Source organism: Loxodonta africana, chromosome 18 (assembly GCF_030014295.1).
Source record: "Loxodonta africana isolate mLoxAfr1 chromosome 18, mLoxAfr1.hap2, whole genome shotgun sequence".
NCBI classification, from domain to species: Eukaryota; Metazoa; Chordata; class Mammalia; order Proboscidea; family Elephantidae; genus Loxodonta; species Loxodonta africana.
Window position 1 is genome coordinate 36583404 of NC_087359.1, and position 15138 is coordinate 36598541.

Genomic DNA, 15138 nt, shown 5'->3' on the forward strand with positions numbered 1-15138 from the left:
AGGCAGGAAGGGGGCTGGCGAAGGCCAGGCTGGGTGGCTGGAGCCGGTGCTGGCTGCGCTGCGCTGCTCTCGACTCCGACGGCTTCTCCCATGCGCTGAAGGCGCCCGGCTGGGCCGGGCCGGCGGCCGGAGGAGAGGCTCCTCTCCATGGTCCAGAAGGCCAGCATGTCCCGGAGCCCTTACCCACCTTCCCAGGAGATCCCCATGGAGGTCTTCGACCCCAGTCCACAGGTGAGACGCGGTGGCCAGGCCGGCGGGAAGGGGCCCACTGCTGCGGACCTTGATGGGGTCAGCTCGAGGGGCGCCGGGGAGGAAGGGGTTATATGTTCGGTGTGGAGGGGAGAGGGGCGCCTGCGCGTCCCCCAGCCCCGCGGGTTAATGATTGATAGACAGTTGGCCCGGAGTTGGGCTGCGGGTGCTGTGGAGCGGGGAGGGGGCAGTCGGGCCGCCTGTCACCCTCGCCTCCTTCGCGTCAGGGTCCCTGCTGCTCGGGTACCGGTTCCAGTGAGATAACAGTGGGGGCTGTTGACGGGGGAGATCCGGGCCTTGAGAAGGGGAGGTTGAGGGAGGCTGGACAGCGAGCTCAGACAAGGAGGGCGACGCAGAGCACGTTCTGGGGCGCTGGGCGAGTGTGGGTGGGACGGGGGTAGCACTGGGAGATGGCCAAGGCGATGGTCAGAGGGCGGTGCCAACAGGACTTTGAAGCCACGGACACTGGCCCTCGAGGGTGGGGGAAGGGGCCAGCTCCAGGCCAGAATCCCTCCCAGGCTCCTCTGTCCCCCGGTAGCTTGGACCAACTCCCCTCCCCCCACGCCCATGTTGGCTTTCCAAAGTTTGGAAAGTTGGATGCAAGCCAGCTCACTATCCTGAAGGAGAAGAAGCTGTATTACCTGAGGGAGGGGTCTGCCACTCTGCCCCCACTCACGCACTTTTCCCGTGCCCTGGATTACCCCCAGGAAGGGGCATTCCTGGGTGTGGTGGATGCCCATTGAGTGACCAGCAGGGCCTGGGGTGGTCCTACCAGGAGGTTTCTCTGAGACTTTTCTGTCTCCAGTCCAGCAACACCCCAAGACTAGGATAGAGTTAACCCTTCTCTTGCTGTGGAACAACTGTAACCACCATGATAATGTGGCTGATGCGTATGTAGGGGGGTCAGGTCAGACCTAAAAATACCTCTCTCCTCCACCCTAGGCCCCTTGGAGTCTGGGAGGCAGCTGACTGGGGCCTTCCTTTCAGCTGTCCTCTGTCCTCTGGGTGCCACTCCCTTTTCCCAGCCTGGAGTGGTAGCATTGTGACTGAGAGTCTGGGGTTCACTGGAAGATCCTCTTGGGTTTGTAGGGATCCTCAAACCTAAAGTTTGGGTATATGTGTAGTTTGAAAGAAGAGAAGAGAGGAGGACCCTTGAAGGGTCCCCAAGTGCCCTTCTCTTCCATCTATCCCTCCTCCTTCCTGTCCCCAGGTCCTAAGAGCCAGAACCCCTGATCTGGTCATGGTTCATCCAGGTTATTTGGCCAAAATAAAACTAGGATGGAGGCCAGGGGGAGGGGCTTGGAGGGAATGAACTCTCAATCACAACCCCCCCTCCATTCTGGACTGGCCTGGGGCCAAGTGTGTATTTGTGAACTGGGAAGGGCAAAGAAGCCCCCTTTCCAGGAGGCCTGGAAATTCCTGAAGCCTTTAACTTGAATTTGTGGCTGCCTGAGGGGGGTGAGGCACAGTGTCCACTCCACCGAAGGCAGGAGCCTTGGTCTGTGTGATTGAGCCATCCTGGTTCTGGGAGACCTGTGGGGCTAGACTTGTCCTAGGCTCAACTTGGGGTGGGACTCAGGGGCATTTAGATTAACATAGCCTGGTGGATACCATGGGGATAGGGTGTGGGCAGTGGCAGCTGGGATGGAGGGTGGAAGCTTGATCACCCTTGTCCCCCTTGGGGAGAGGTGTGGCTATTGTGATTGTGAGATGGGGGTGGAATGAGGCCCTGCCGGGGCCCAGCTAGGAATCTGCCCCCATGGTGCTGGGCCAGGGTTGGATGTTGATTTCCTTTCCAAATACCCTCCCAATCCTCTCCTCGGAAATCTTGCATTGGGTCTCCAAGCGCTCAGAGCTGCCGCTCCCCTCCCTACTCTGCGGAAAAACGAAGGAAAGAGTTGGGCACAGGGGTGAAGCCCAGCCGGGCCCTGGATTGGCTCTTCCTCCTCTTTGGGGACCACTGGCACATTCAAGCCTTCTCTGGAGGGGACTTTCCCTGGCTTTCTCCACCACCCCCCGACAGCACTGCAGGCAGCCTTTTCCTTCCCCTGAGGCCTCTGCAGCCTGCCCTGCATCTTAATTAGCTTTGCTGCCTAATGAGCCGCCAGCTTCTCAGCACCTCTCCTTTTTTAGCCTCCTGGCTTGTTTCAGGAGTTTCTGTGTGTGACCCCCTAAGCCTCTCTTGCAGTGTCCCCCACTCCCTGGCTGTGGTCTGCGCCCTCTCTGGGAAAGTGGGAGACCCTCCCTCCCCTTGGACTGTACCACCTAAGGAAGAAGATAGGGGCAGTGGGGAGCTGTTCAGATTATGGACAGAGGGTTGGAAAAGGTCCTCCCTGATTCCACTTTTGTCCCTTCCCTGCTTTTCTAGGGCAAATACAGCAAGAGGAAAGGGCGGTTCAAAAGGTCGGATGGGAGTACGTCCTCAGATACAACATCTAACAGCTTTGTCCGCCAGGTAAGGGGGGGACTGGGCTGAGAAGAGGGAGGTGGCTGGCTGGTGGAGGCCAGCATGGGTGAGCTGGGTCTGAGGCTTTCTCCAGGCACCCTCCCCCACATCATTTGTCACCTGCCTGGAACTACCCCATCACCCTGGCACCCCATGACCTCTCCTGAATGTGCTGTCAGCTGCACCCACTCCTTCAGTCCCCGCCCCCACCCTCCCCCTCCCCCAGCACCAGGCACCAGCCCCTGCTGCCTGCCTGCGTCATCTCATTCAGGGACAGCCTGGCCTGCCTCCTTCTAGCTTGCTTCGGGCTGTCACCCACTCCCCCTGCCGGCTGTCTGCTTCCATGTCCTCCCCCAGAATCTGGCAGGGTGGGGAAGAGGCAGTTCCTAAGAAATGAGGAGCTAGGACATTTGTGTCTCTGGAGCCCTGGTTAGGCATGGGTTAGGGAAATGCCCTCTTCACACCCAGATACAAGTGTTCTTTAATATGCATGGTGATAGTGGCAGAAGGGAGTTGATTTTAGAGAGGACTTTAGTCCAGCACCCCTGACTAAAGGGGGAAAACTGAGAATGGCTTTCTCTGGTCTTCTCTTCTCAGCCAGGAAGCTGTTACCCTCATCTCTATTCTAACTCTCAACCCCAGGCCATCTAGGCTCTGGGAGAGGCAGTGAGAGAGACATGTGGTTGCTATGACTACTGAATATCTCAACAAAACCTGGTACCTAAAAAAGGAGAGATGGGCCCAGGATCAGACAAGGGAAAGGAATGAGTTGAAGAGGAAACAGGCTGGGTATATGAGGGCAGAGGACAGTAGAGAGGAGGAGGCCCCTGGAGGCCAGCTTCCCTTGGGCCAGGAGAGAGAGGGTGGTGCCAGGCAGATGAACCACGAATTGGAGTGAGGTCCTTCTTTTCGATTCTTCTGTCTCCACACTTGCCACGTGTGAGCCCAGGCCTGACTTGAGAGGATCAGAAGGGGCCTTCCTCCTAGCATTTCCTAAGTACACAAACGGACCAGAAGTCCTCTCCTTCCCTCCTGTTGCAGTGCTGGGCTAGGGCCAGGCCCAGGGCTGGGCAGAATGACACTGTTCTTCATGTCGCCCCTTGTGGAAGAAGAAGACCTTGGTTCCTTCAGGGACTCTCAATCCTGGGAGTCAGATCTGTTGCCCTACCTCAACCTCCAGCCCTTCCTCTTCTCAGCTCCCAGGCCTGACCCCCAGTAGGTGGCAGCGAGTGGGGGGAGCAGTCCTTGCCACATCCCTGAGCTAAATATACCCTAGCAGCTTGCACATGTAGCAACTCTGCTTGTAACCTGAACCCCCTGGGGGGGACGGGCAGTTTGGGCTACCCCCTAGGCCAGCAGGGCCAGGCACCGAGGGCGCCGGGATGGAGGCGCCCAGCCGGACCCTCATGGTGGTGAGCTGGGGGTGGGGAAGGAGGGTGGGAACAGCCCCTCAGGAAAGCTGGAGGGGGGCCTTCACCCCAGCCTGTCTCTTTGCCTTCTCACCATTTCCCTGCCTCCCGCCTTTTCTGATGCGTCCTTGTATGTGTGTGTGTTTGTGTATTTGGGGTCAGTGAACGCCTCTCCGGGCCTCTCAGATTCTCTGCTACCCTATCTCTGGGTCTGTTTCTCTGGTTCTCTGTGCGTCTGTCTCCCCGACTCTGAGTCCTCCAGTCAGGAGGGCCAGAGGGTGGCAGATTAGCTAGTTTTCGCTCTCCTTCATTCATGTCTCTTTTCCACCATCTATTAGTGAGTCCCCCACCCCAACTTTTCCCCCCACAAGTCTTCCATTTTCATGATTTGGCTGGACAAGGGATGGACAGCTGTGCTAGCTAGTGCCCAGAGACATCTGAGAGAAAGTGAGACTTTGTCTGCTCTCCTTCCTAGCTCCCCTCCATACCAAGCTAATGGGCACTCCTGACCAAAAGACTGTTTCATGCCCTCAGGAAAGAGCCCTCACCTCTCTGCAGTCCTGCTCTTCCCCACGTTACCTTCCACCTCATGTGGCCACGCCACCCCCACCCAGACACACACAAATCCTCCCTGCCCAGCTCCGGCCCTCACATGCCTCATACTCACAGGGACAGAGACACCTAGGGCTCCCCCTCTCATGTGTACCTGTATGCACCCTGTCATGTACATACAGCACATTCCAGGAAACACACCCTCCTAAACACACTTGGAGTTGCACATCCAAGCACACGCATGAATAAGCATGTTCATTCACTCTAGAGATGCATACAGGCTACACGTGTCTTATACACACGTGTGCATCCCTAAAACAGTTCCCTGGGCTTGGGGTTGGTCAGTGTGGTCAGAGCCAGCTTCCTGGAACACCTAGTCTTCTGAGCCTGCCTTCATCTTGGTACCCGGCAGCCCCCATCTTGGGGAAGGGCCCGCCCTATCTGCTGCTCTTGTCTCTTCTGCCTGCACCACCCCGAGACTCTTGGGTTCTCTTTTGTGTTTTCTGAGGTCCTAAGGGTTGGGGCTCTGTGTGGGTGGCCTGATTCTGGCAATACCAATTCGAGGAGCAGGGGATAGGCGTCTATCTCCAATAGTACAGCAAGCTCAGGCCTAAGCTGGTGGCTATAGTCCCTGGAAGGGACACCACTGGGCCTCTGCTGTGTCTGTTTAGCCAGTGCTGGGTTAGGGGAGGGAAGGAGGAGCAGGGAGTGGAGACTCGTCCCCTGGCACTCCTCTCCTACATCGTGCCCCTATCAGGTTCCCACCCCTCCCTGGGCCCCAAGCAGCTGTCCTTGGACCTGCCTTAACCCCCTGCTTACTTTTGTCACCCTTCCCAGGGCCACACTCTTCCCAAGGGCCTACAAACATCGGCCCCTGGCCCCTTCCATCTAATACCACTTTCTCCAACCTTTGTGGCAACCTGCTGGGCTGGCTGGGGCTTGAACCATCCACAGTGGGTGGCACCTCCATGCCTTTTGAGATCCTGGAGCAGGGGGAGGAAGGCAGCATTGGCCCTGACCTGGTCCTCTCTCCCTTCAGGGCTCGGCGGAGTCCTACACCAGCCGTCCATCAGACTCCGATGTATCTCTGGAGGAGGACCGAGAAGCCTTAAGGAAGGAGGCAGAGCGCCAGGCATTAGCACAGCTTGAAAAAGCCAAGGTGGGAAAGAAGCGGGGAGGGCCTGGGCTGGCGTCCTTTCCTCCACCCTCAGGCCTTAGAGGGAGCCCAGACAGACCCATATCAAATCTAGGCCCAGCCACGTCCTAGCTGTGTGCCTCTGGGCCTTAATATGTCTTTGCTTCTTCACCTGCCTCTTTATACAGTATAATAAGTACAGAAATACTGTTTCTAACACATAGTAGGAGCTTGATAAATGGCTCATTTCCATTTCTTCCTGGAGTCAAACTTTCTGGGCCAGAATCCCAGCCCTGCCTCTTAGGCGTGTGATCTTAGACAAGTCACTTAACCTGTCTGAACTTTGGTTTTCTCGCTCATTAAAGTGAAGATGATGATAATATTTAACTTCATAGAGTTTTGTGATGAATGAATGAGATAACGCATGTAAAACATGTAACACAGTACCTGGCATGCCAAATGATAAGTGCTGTTGTTATTATTCCTTTTTGGTGTCAATTTGGGTTCCTCCACCACAAATACTTACCACTCAATGCCTCCCTACATCCTGAGAGGGCTGAATTCTATTTTTTGCTTTCTTTTTTTATCGTGAAATTTAACTTACGTTCAGAAGACTACACGAATCACATGTGTACATTTTAATGAATCATTTATAAAGCAAACATCCGCATAATCACCATCCCTATCAGGAAGTTGTACGTTGCATTGTGGTTTAACCCTCTGACTGCCATCCTCCCCCATGGACCTCCTCTAGACCAAGCCGGTGGCATTTGCTGTGCGCACGAATGTCGGCTACAACCCATCTCCGGGGGATGAGGTACCTGTGCAGGGAATGTCCATCACCTTTGAGCCCAAGGACTTCTTGCACATCAAGGAGGTGGGGAGAGCACTTGGCATCTGGAGGGAGGGCCGGGGAGTGGGTACCACGAGAGGGGCAGCCAGAGCTATAGGGAAAGAGACTTCTGAGCCAAACAGAGCTGGGTTGAATCTGTTTTGTGACCTTGGGCAAACCTTCACACCTCTCTGAGCCTCTGACTTCTCATTAGTAAGATAGGTGGTAATGCCTAGGTCACAAAGGAGCCCTGGTGGTGCAGTGGTTAAGCACTTAGCTATGAACTGAAAGGTCAGCAGTTAGAACCCACCAGCTGTCTGCAGTAGGAATATGTGGCAGTCTGCTTCCATAAAGATTACAGCCTTAGAAACCCTATGAGGCAGTTCTACTCTGTCCTATATGGTCGCTATGAGTTGGAATCGACTTGTCGACAACAGGTAAATGGATAGGCCTAGGTCGCAAGGTTGTTGAGAGGATTTGTGATGAGGCCTGTGATGGGGGTGTCAGCATTTGCACCTTTCCCTGCCTTTTCAGGGTAGGGTGTGCACATGGGGGCGGAGGATTGAGGAGGGAGGACTCTCAGAACAAGGTTGTGTTGGGGGAGGGATGCTTCATGGTCAGAGAGGATGTGAGTGGTAGAGTTGTCCTGAGAATTGGGGCATCAGAGCCTAGAGCCTGGTGGGGAGGATTCTCTGAGGGCACTACTCCCTGGACAGGGTGGGCAAGTCTGGGGGAGGTGGCTGGAGGGTGGCTGCTGGATTGCACCTCCAGTTCCCCTGCTTGTCTCCGCCACCCCACCCACCATTGTGGTTTGCAGAAATACAACAATGACTGGTGGATCGGCCGGCTGGTGAAGGAGGGCTGTGAGGTTGGCTTCATCCCTAGCCCTGTCAAACTGGACAGTCTGCGCCTGCTGCAGGAGCAGAAGCTGCGGCAGAACCGCCTCAGCTCCAGGTATCTGCCTGGGGGTGGGCCACTCCCAATCCCAAGGAGAGGCTGTCAAGCCAGGACTGTACCTCAAGGGCTGACCTGCAGCCCTGAGGGCACGGAGTCGCCTGTGGCATCACCAGTGGGGCTGGAGAATCTCCAGGGAGGGTGCCATGTGAGAGAACAAGATACCCCCACCCCCACCCCCACCCTTACCCCCACCCCTTTGCTCACAGCTCTATTTGCCTCTGTGCCCACACAGCAAATCAGGTGACAACTCCAGCTCCAGTCTGGGAGATGTAGTGACTGGCACCCGCCGCCCCACGCCCCCTGCCAGTGGTAAGAGCTGCTACCACCCCAGGGGCCTGGGGGGAGTTCCTGGGTGGATGATCTCCTCACTACCTGCCCCCTCCTTTCCCTGCAATAGAGGGCGCCCCAATCCTAAGTCCACCAAACACATCCAGTGGTACCCCCTCCATGAAGAATAGGAAACCCTACAAACTGGGCACGTCAGCGCCCACCCCCTCATGTCTCTCCTCTCCCATTTCTTTGGTAGCTCCATCTCTCTGCCTGACTCCCCGCCCCCTGTTCATTTCCCCCAGCCCTGTTCCATTCACCTCTTCTTCTTTCTTTTTTCCCCATCCCCATCCCTGCGTTCTGTACTTGTGTCTCCACGTCCATCTCACTCCTTCTCCCCACCTCGCCTCCTTCCTCCCTCTCTCCTGATCTCTCTCCGGTTCAGGTAACGAAATGACTAACTTAGCATTTGAATCAGACCCCTTAGAGTTAGAGGATGAGGAGGCAGAGCTTGGTGAGCAGAGTGGCTCTGCTAAGACTAGTGTTAGCAGTGTCACCACCCCACCACCCCATGGCAAACGCATCCCCTTCTTTAAGAAGGTAATTCCCACTGGGGTCTTGAGAGAGGGGAGGGGGTCAGGGCCCAGGTCTTTGGTGAAGGGAGGGAGGGAACTAGAATGGACTCAGCTGTGATACCAGCTTGACCTCCTCGGGAATGAGGGTTTCCTGCTGAGGAGGAAGGGAGGGGTAGAGTGACACACAGAATGGGCACCTCCATCTCCATACACAACCCCACCTTTGTCCGCCCTCTAAAGGGATGGTCCTTGCAATCACAGTCCCCTTTCCCTTGGAGGGCTGCCCCAACCTGAGGAAGTAGTGTCTGGTGATAATGAAAGCTGACCTTTTCCCTCACTACCAATGGGATGTTCCAGTGTTTGCCCCTGCACCCCTCCCGTGTAAAGGGAAGTTGCTCCTTCTTTGCCCTTTTTGGACTCCCAACGGGCTGTGGTGGACATGTGGGGGTCTGCTGGCTGCAGAGCAAGACAGTCAAGGGAATCATTAAATTGGGCAGGTTGGCATGCACTGTAGCAGAAGTGGGCGCCAAATTAGGGTCGTCACTCTCCCAGTTCTTTTCCAAGACCCAGAAGAGGGGTAGGGCATGTCTAAGTCTTCCCAAGTCCACTGGACTGTTAGTCCTGCTCCCAGCCCCAATCCAGGGCTGTCTCTGGCTCCCCCTTGGCATGGGGTCCCGTCCCCTCTTTCTGGCTCTGTCTGTCACTAACACGCATGCCCTGTTATCTCTCCTCGTCTGCCCGCTTTCCCTCTCTTGTCCTGGCTCCTTCCTTGCCCTCTGCCCCTGCCTGGGTACCCTCCCCTCTCCCCTCCCCTTTCTCTCTTGGCAATCTCTGGACCCAGCCAAACAGAAGCAGAAGTCGGTGAGTATCACAGCTTTCTGTGTCCCCCTCCTTGCCCCCCGGGATGAGCTGGGGAGCCTTCTAACATCCATTCCTACATCTGCCTCCCATTTTCCCCTACTCTTCCTGGTTCTCCCCGGACATCCCTCTCCACCTCAATCCCAACCCCCACATCTGGGCTCTGGGACAGCCGGGGGTAGCGGGGGAAGGATGCATGGGGGAACCTGGAGACTGGGGGAGAAAGGCTAATGCTATCTCCACTGTGGGGTTTCCCCTTCCTGCTTCCCCCCCAGACAGAGCATGTGCCCCCCTATGACGTGGTACCTTCCATGAGACCCATCATCCTGGTGGGACCGTCGCTCAAGGGTTATGAGGTAGGAGCCCCTGGAGGGGAATGGTCCCAGAGGGGTCCAGACCTCCAGAGAGACTCCACTGAAAGGTTTCCAGGCTCCAGAGAAATTGTCCAGAAAAGCCAAGGTCCTCAGGGTGTCCTCTCCAGAGTGCTGCAGACCTTCAGAGAAACCCCCCAGAGGGGTCCAAACCCGCAGGGAAACCCACCCAGAGGGGCCCAGTCTCCTACAGAAACCCTCTAGAAGAGGCCAGACTCACAGAGATACCACCTAGAAGGGCCTTTGGAATCAAAGACCCTGTTAGATGCCCCTCAGACCCAAAGAGAACCCCATCCCCATTGAGGCCCATTCAACCTGGGAATTTAAGTGGAATGTGAGGGTGCAAATGCCAGCACCCACCCTTCCTGAATGGCTTTAAGTGCCTGACTTCTCCTCTGTCTCTCCTCTGCCCCCAACTTCCAACCCCAGGTTACAGACATGATGCAGAAAGCTTTATTTGACTTCTTGAAGCATCGTTTTGATGGCAGGTAAGAGCTTCCTTGGGAGCTGGCTTCTTTCTCCCACTGTGGCTCTCTGCTGGGGATGAGATGCAGGATGGCTTGAATGACAATCCTGGGACTCTTGAACTGAGGGGTAAGAGTCAGGCCTGGAGAGTGGGCAGGGCATCCCAGCCCACCCTGACCCCTGGCCGCCCTTGCCCTCTCCCTCAGGATCTCCATCACTCGTGTGACAGCAGACATTTCTCTGGCTAAGCGCTCAGTCCTCAACAACCCCAGCAAGCACATCATCATTGAGCGCTCTAACACACGTTCCAGTCTGGGTGAGGAGGCCACCCCCTCGTCCCCTCAACCCTCCAGCCTCTGGGCCAGATGTGGGAGGGCTGGGAGGTGGTAGGCAGAGTCTTCTCCAGAAGTTCTCCACCTATCCACTGCCTTTTGGGGGACCTCCTTACATTCCCCCCTCCCCGTGACTCCCTGCTCATCAGCTGAGGTGCAGAGTGAGATTGAGCGAATCTTCGAGCTGGCCCGGACCCTTCAGTTAGTGGCCCTGGACGCCGACACCATCAACCACCCAGCCCAGCTCTCCAAGACCTCACTGGCCCCCATCATTGTTTACATCAAGATCACCTCTCCCAAGGTGAGTACAGGAATTTGACCCTATTGGGGGCCCAAAACCAAAAACCAAACCCACTGCCGTCGAGTCGATTCTTACTCATAGCGACCCTACAGGACAGAGTAGAACTGCCCCATAGAGTTTCCAGGAAGCGCCTGGCGGATTCAAACTGCCCACCTCTTGATGAGCAGCCGTAGCACTTAACCACTACGGGGGCAGCATGGTTTAAAAGGAGTGTTCTGGAGTTGGACTGCCTGGGTTTAAAATCCCAGCTCTACTGCTTACTAATTGTGTGATTTAATCTCCTTGAGGCAAAATTTCCTTCTTTGTAAAACTTCATCATGTGGATATTGTGAAGATTCAACCTAATGTGAATGGATAGCACTTAGCAAAGGACCTGGTACAACATACCTCATCATGTATTAGCTATTATTAATATGATTATTAGGATCGTTCAGTCCAGTTTCTTGTCTCCACTCTGGTTGGCCTCTGGTTCCTAGGCCAGAAAACTGAGAGAATTCTGTGCTTTTTGTCCCAGTGTCATTCAGCTCCTTGGCAGTTGGGAGGTCTTTTCTGTCTCCTGATTTCAGACCTTTTTGCTGCATTGTCCTCATTTGGACCTTGATAGAGAGGAAACCAGTGGAAAGGCTGATTTACTTCTCTGTCATATTGCAGCTCCATTAACTTTCCTTTCTAGATGAGAAACATGGAGGGAGAGTTTAGGTGGAGAATTTGAAGTCAGAAGACAGCCTGGGGTTCAAATCCGAGCTCTGTTTGTTGTTGTTATTTGAATGAGCTTGGGATCTTGAGGGAATTATTTAGCGTCTCTGAGCCTCTGTTCCTTCACCTATAAAATGGGGATTATCAAACAAAGCAGAGAGAGGGACTCCTCAGAGAGCTCCTTCCAGCTTCAGGTTATATGGCATCAAACATTGACAACAGATTTTTAGGTACAAAGAATTACAAGCATGTAAATTGTCATTAGTAACAGCAAGATTATTTGATTTCCTGTTTTGTATGGTGGGTAATACCAATATCCAATGGAAGACTAAAATGGACTCCCACGACATATTGTGAATGAATAAATCAGGTTATAGAGCAGCATAATTATCTATAATTATACATATACACTCTGGGTGTTTATGGCAGTATGTTCATCAAAATATTAAAAGTTGTTATTTATGGAAAACAAACAAAATGTGTTATTGTTGAGAGAATTGAAGGTGGTTGATGTATAGAGCCAGTATACTGCCTGATTCATAATGGGCACCAGTGGTGGTAACTGTTATCATCTCATGATAGCACCCTGTGAGCTGAGCACCCTGGACCAGTTACTGAAAGTTTCTGAGTCCTAAGTTTCTGATGATATAAAAGGGGATAGTAGAATTTAAGTAGTACTTCCTGGGGTGGTTGAAAGGACCAAATGAGATAATGGATGTGAAAACACTTTGTGAACTAGAATAGAAAATAACAGATGCTTCTATTTTCCCCTTCCATAGAGCACTGAGGATAAGGGCGTCGACTCTGGAGCCAGATTGCCTGGGTTTATGTCCCAGTGCTGCCACTTCCTAACTTTGTGTTCCTTTGGCAAGTCGCCAATTTCTCTATGTCTCAGTTTCCTCATCTGTAAAACAGGGATAATAATCTTCCAACGGTCACTGGGAAGATTAAATAAATGAATTAACCAGGCCAAGTTCCTGGTACCTACAAAGCATCTATTTTTTAAAGTTTTAGAATTTGAAATAATTTAAAAGGTACGGAAGAGTACAAGAATAGTATAAAGAACCCCTGTTCTCTGAACACCCTTCACTCAGATTCACTAATTTTTTTAACAACTTTATGACCCCTGTTCTCTGAACACCCTTCACTCAGATTCACTAATTTTTTTAACAACTTTATGGAGATATAATTCACGTACCATACAATTCAGCCATTTAAAATGTACAATTTCAGTTCATTAATTTTGAACATTTTGCTACATTTGTTTTGTTTTTTCTATCTTTATGTATGTTATGCATTTTGTTTTCCTGAACCACTTGAGAGTAAACTGTAGCTATTATAGGTCTTTATCCGTAAATTCTTCAGCATGCATTTCTTAAAAACAAGGACCTTATATAACCGTAGTACAGTTATCAAATTCAAGAATTGTTATTTAATTTAATATTCAGTCCCTCTTCAGTTTTCACCAGCTGTTCTCATATTGCCCTTTATGGCAGTTTTCCCCCAATCCAGAAACCAGTCTAGGATTACATGTTGCATTTAGTTGTCGTATTTCTTTAGTCGTCTTTAATCAGGAAGAGTTTCTTGGTCTTTCTTGGGTTTTTACGACACTGATGTTTTTAGAGAGTATAGTTATTTGTAGATTGTACTTCGATGTGGGTATGTCTGATGTTCCCTCATGACGAGATTTAAGTTTTGTATTTTTGGTAGGAACAATGATGTCAGTTTGTCGCATCACTGATGATAAATTTGGTTACTTAGTTAAGGTTGTGGCTTTATGTGTTAGCCATTATTATTATTATTATTGAGATGAGGAGAATAATAGTATCTTTATGACAGAATTATTGTCAGAATTAGGTGAACTGATCATGTAAAACAGAACAGTGCTGGTATATAGGACGGCTGTTGCTGTTTTGTTGTTAGCATGGGGTTGGGGGCTTGGCCTGGAGAATGAAGCCTATAAACAAGATTAAACAAAACAAAAAAAAACCTGTTGCCGTCAAGTCGATTCCAACTCGGCGAACTTATAGGACAGAGTAGAGCTGCCCCACAGAGTTTCCAAGGAGTGCCTGGTGGATTCATACTGCCAACCTTTTGGTTAACAGCCGTAGCACTTAACCACTGCGCCACCAGGGTTTCCATAAACAAGATTAGAGGGGTTGAGAAGGAGAATCACTGCCCTTCATATGGACACCGCTAGATCTAAAGAAGAACTTCCCAGGATAGGCCACCGTAAGACCCAGGATAGAATCTGTGCATTGTGTAGGGTGAACACAGGGCCTGTGAGGTCAATTCTGCAGGGGCTGAGAGTCATTGAACGTCCCCTGGCCCTGACACTGGTGCTTTGTACTAACTCCAATCAGGTCTTGTCCCTCTGACTTGGCACATTGCTGGGTGGTTCTATCTCCTCTTCTCCCCCCGTCCCCCCAACCAGGTACTTCAGAGGCTCATCAAGTCCCGAGGGAAGTCTCAGTCCAGACACCTCAATGTCCAAATAGCAGCCTCGGAGAAGCTGGCACAATGTCCCCCCGTGAGTTCTTGGGGAAAGGGGGCGGGCATTTGAGTTCTCCTGGTTTCCTCTGACCCGCATGGGAGAGACAGTGACCAGGAACACCTGGGCCAGGCCCATAGGTGCAGGCTGGGCCTTGGGGAAAGAACACTGGATAGGGCATCAGAGACTGGCTTCAAGCCCCAGAGCATCCGTTCTCCGAAATGGCGAGTCAAACCCCCTATCCAAGCTTTATTTCTAGAATGAGGGAGTTGGATTGAGTGTTAGGACCTCTTGCAGTTCTGCCAGTCTACAGATGTAAGAGCCCTCCTTCCCCTTCCTGCACATCCAGATGCCTCTTTTTAACCTTGTCCTTCAAACCCCTCGGCTCTACCCACTGCACCCAGGCCACACCCCCAACCCCCTGGTCATTCCTTGGCTCATCCCAGGCCCGCCCCTAACCCCACCTCCACAGGAAATGTTTGACATCATCCTGGACGAGAATCAATTGGAGGATGCCTGCGAGCACCTGGCCGAATACTTGGAAGCCTATTGGAAGGCCACTCACCCGCCCAGCAGCACTCCTCCCAATCCGCTGCTGAACCGCACAATGGCTACCGCAGCCCTGGCTGCCAGCCCAGCCCCCGTCTCCAACCTCCAGGTACAGGTGCTCACTTCGCTCAGGAGAAATCTCAGCTTCTGGGGCGGGCTGGAGGCCTCGCAGCGGGGCGGCAGCACGGTGCCCCAGCAGCAGGAGCACACCATGTAGTGGGTGCCCCACCGGTCTTCTTTCCCACCCAGGGCTTGAACTGGAGTGCAGGGAACATGGGGGAAGGAAGGGAAGAGCTTTATTTTGTAAAAAACGTGGTGAGCAGCAGCTTCTGGTGTCTGTGGTTTTTGATCGGACTGGGGCTGGCTAGTGATGCCTCCCTGGGCCTGATTCTATAGGGCTACATCTGCTGTCTTGGGGCTTTTGGATATGAGGCCTGGTTGGGGGCCTTATAAGTGACTAGGAAGAAACCATGAGGAAGACTGATAGACTCAGTTGCTGGGGTTCACACCTGTTTTAGACCAGACACAGAGGGCTGTCACTCAGAAAGTACCCACAGAACAGGGGCCCTCAGATCCAGAGAAACCCACAGAGCTGGGGCCGTTAAACCCCTGGAGATCACCTCCACCCCCAGAGCCCTGACCCCAGAGGGGAC

The 15138-nt window shown here is 53.0% G+C and overlaps 1 protein-coding gene across 3 annotated transcripts in view; it reads left to right on the forward strand.

Moving 5' to 3' along the window:
- The window catches only part of CACNB1 (calcium voltage-gated channel auxiliary subunit beta 1), a 26745-nt gene continuing 11607 nt past the window's right edge, over positions 1-15138 (forward strand). For all 3 annotated transcript variants that reach the window (XM_064271136.1, XM_064271135.1, XM_064271134.1), the window contains exons 1-13: positions 1-231; positions 2618-2704; positions 5696-5815; positions 6546-6668; positions 7441-7577; positions 7813-7889; positions 9264-9283; positions 9556-9636; positions 10081-10139; positions 10323-10432; positions 10598-10749; positions 13880-13975; positions 14409-14594. In XM_064271136.1, coding sequence (XP_064127206.1) covers positions 148-231; positions 2618-2704; positions 5696-5815; positions 6546-6668; positions 7441-7577; positions 7813-7889; positions 9264-9283; positions 9556-9636; positions 10081-10139; positions 10323-10432; positions 10598-10749; positions 13880-13975; positions 14409-14594 — 1332 coding nt within the window. In that variant the 5' untranslated portion in view covers positions 1-147. The remainder of the gene's footprint in view (positions 232-2617; positions 2705-5695; positions 5816-6545; positions 6669-7440; positions 7578-7812; positions 7890-9263; positions 9284-9555; positions 9637-10080; positions 10140-10322; positions 10433-10597; positions 10750-13879; positions 13976-14408; positions 14595-15138) is intronic.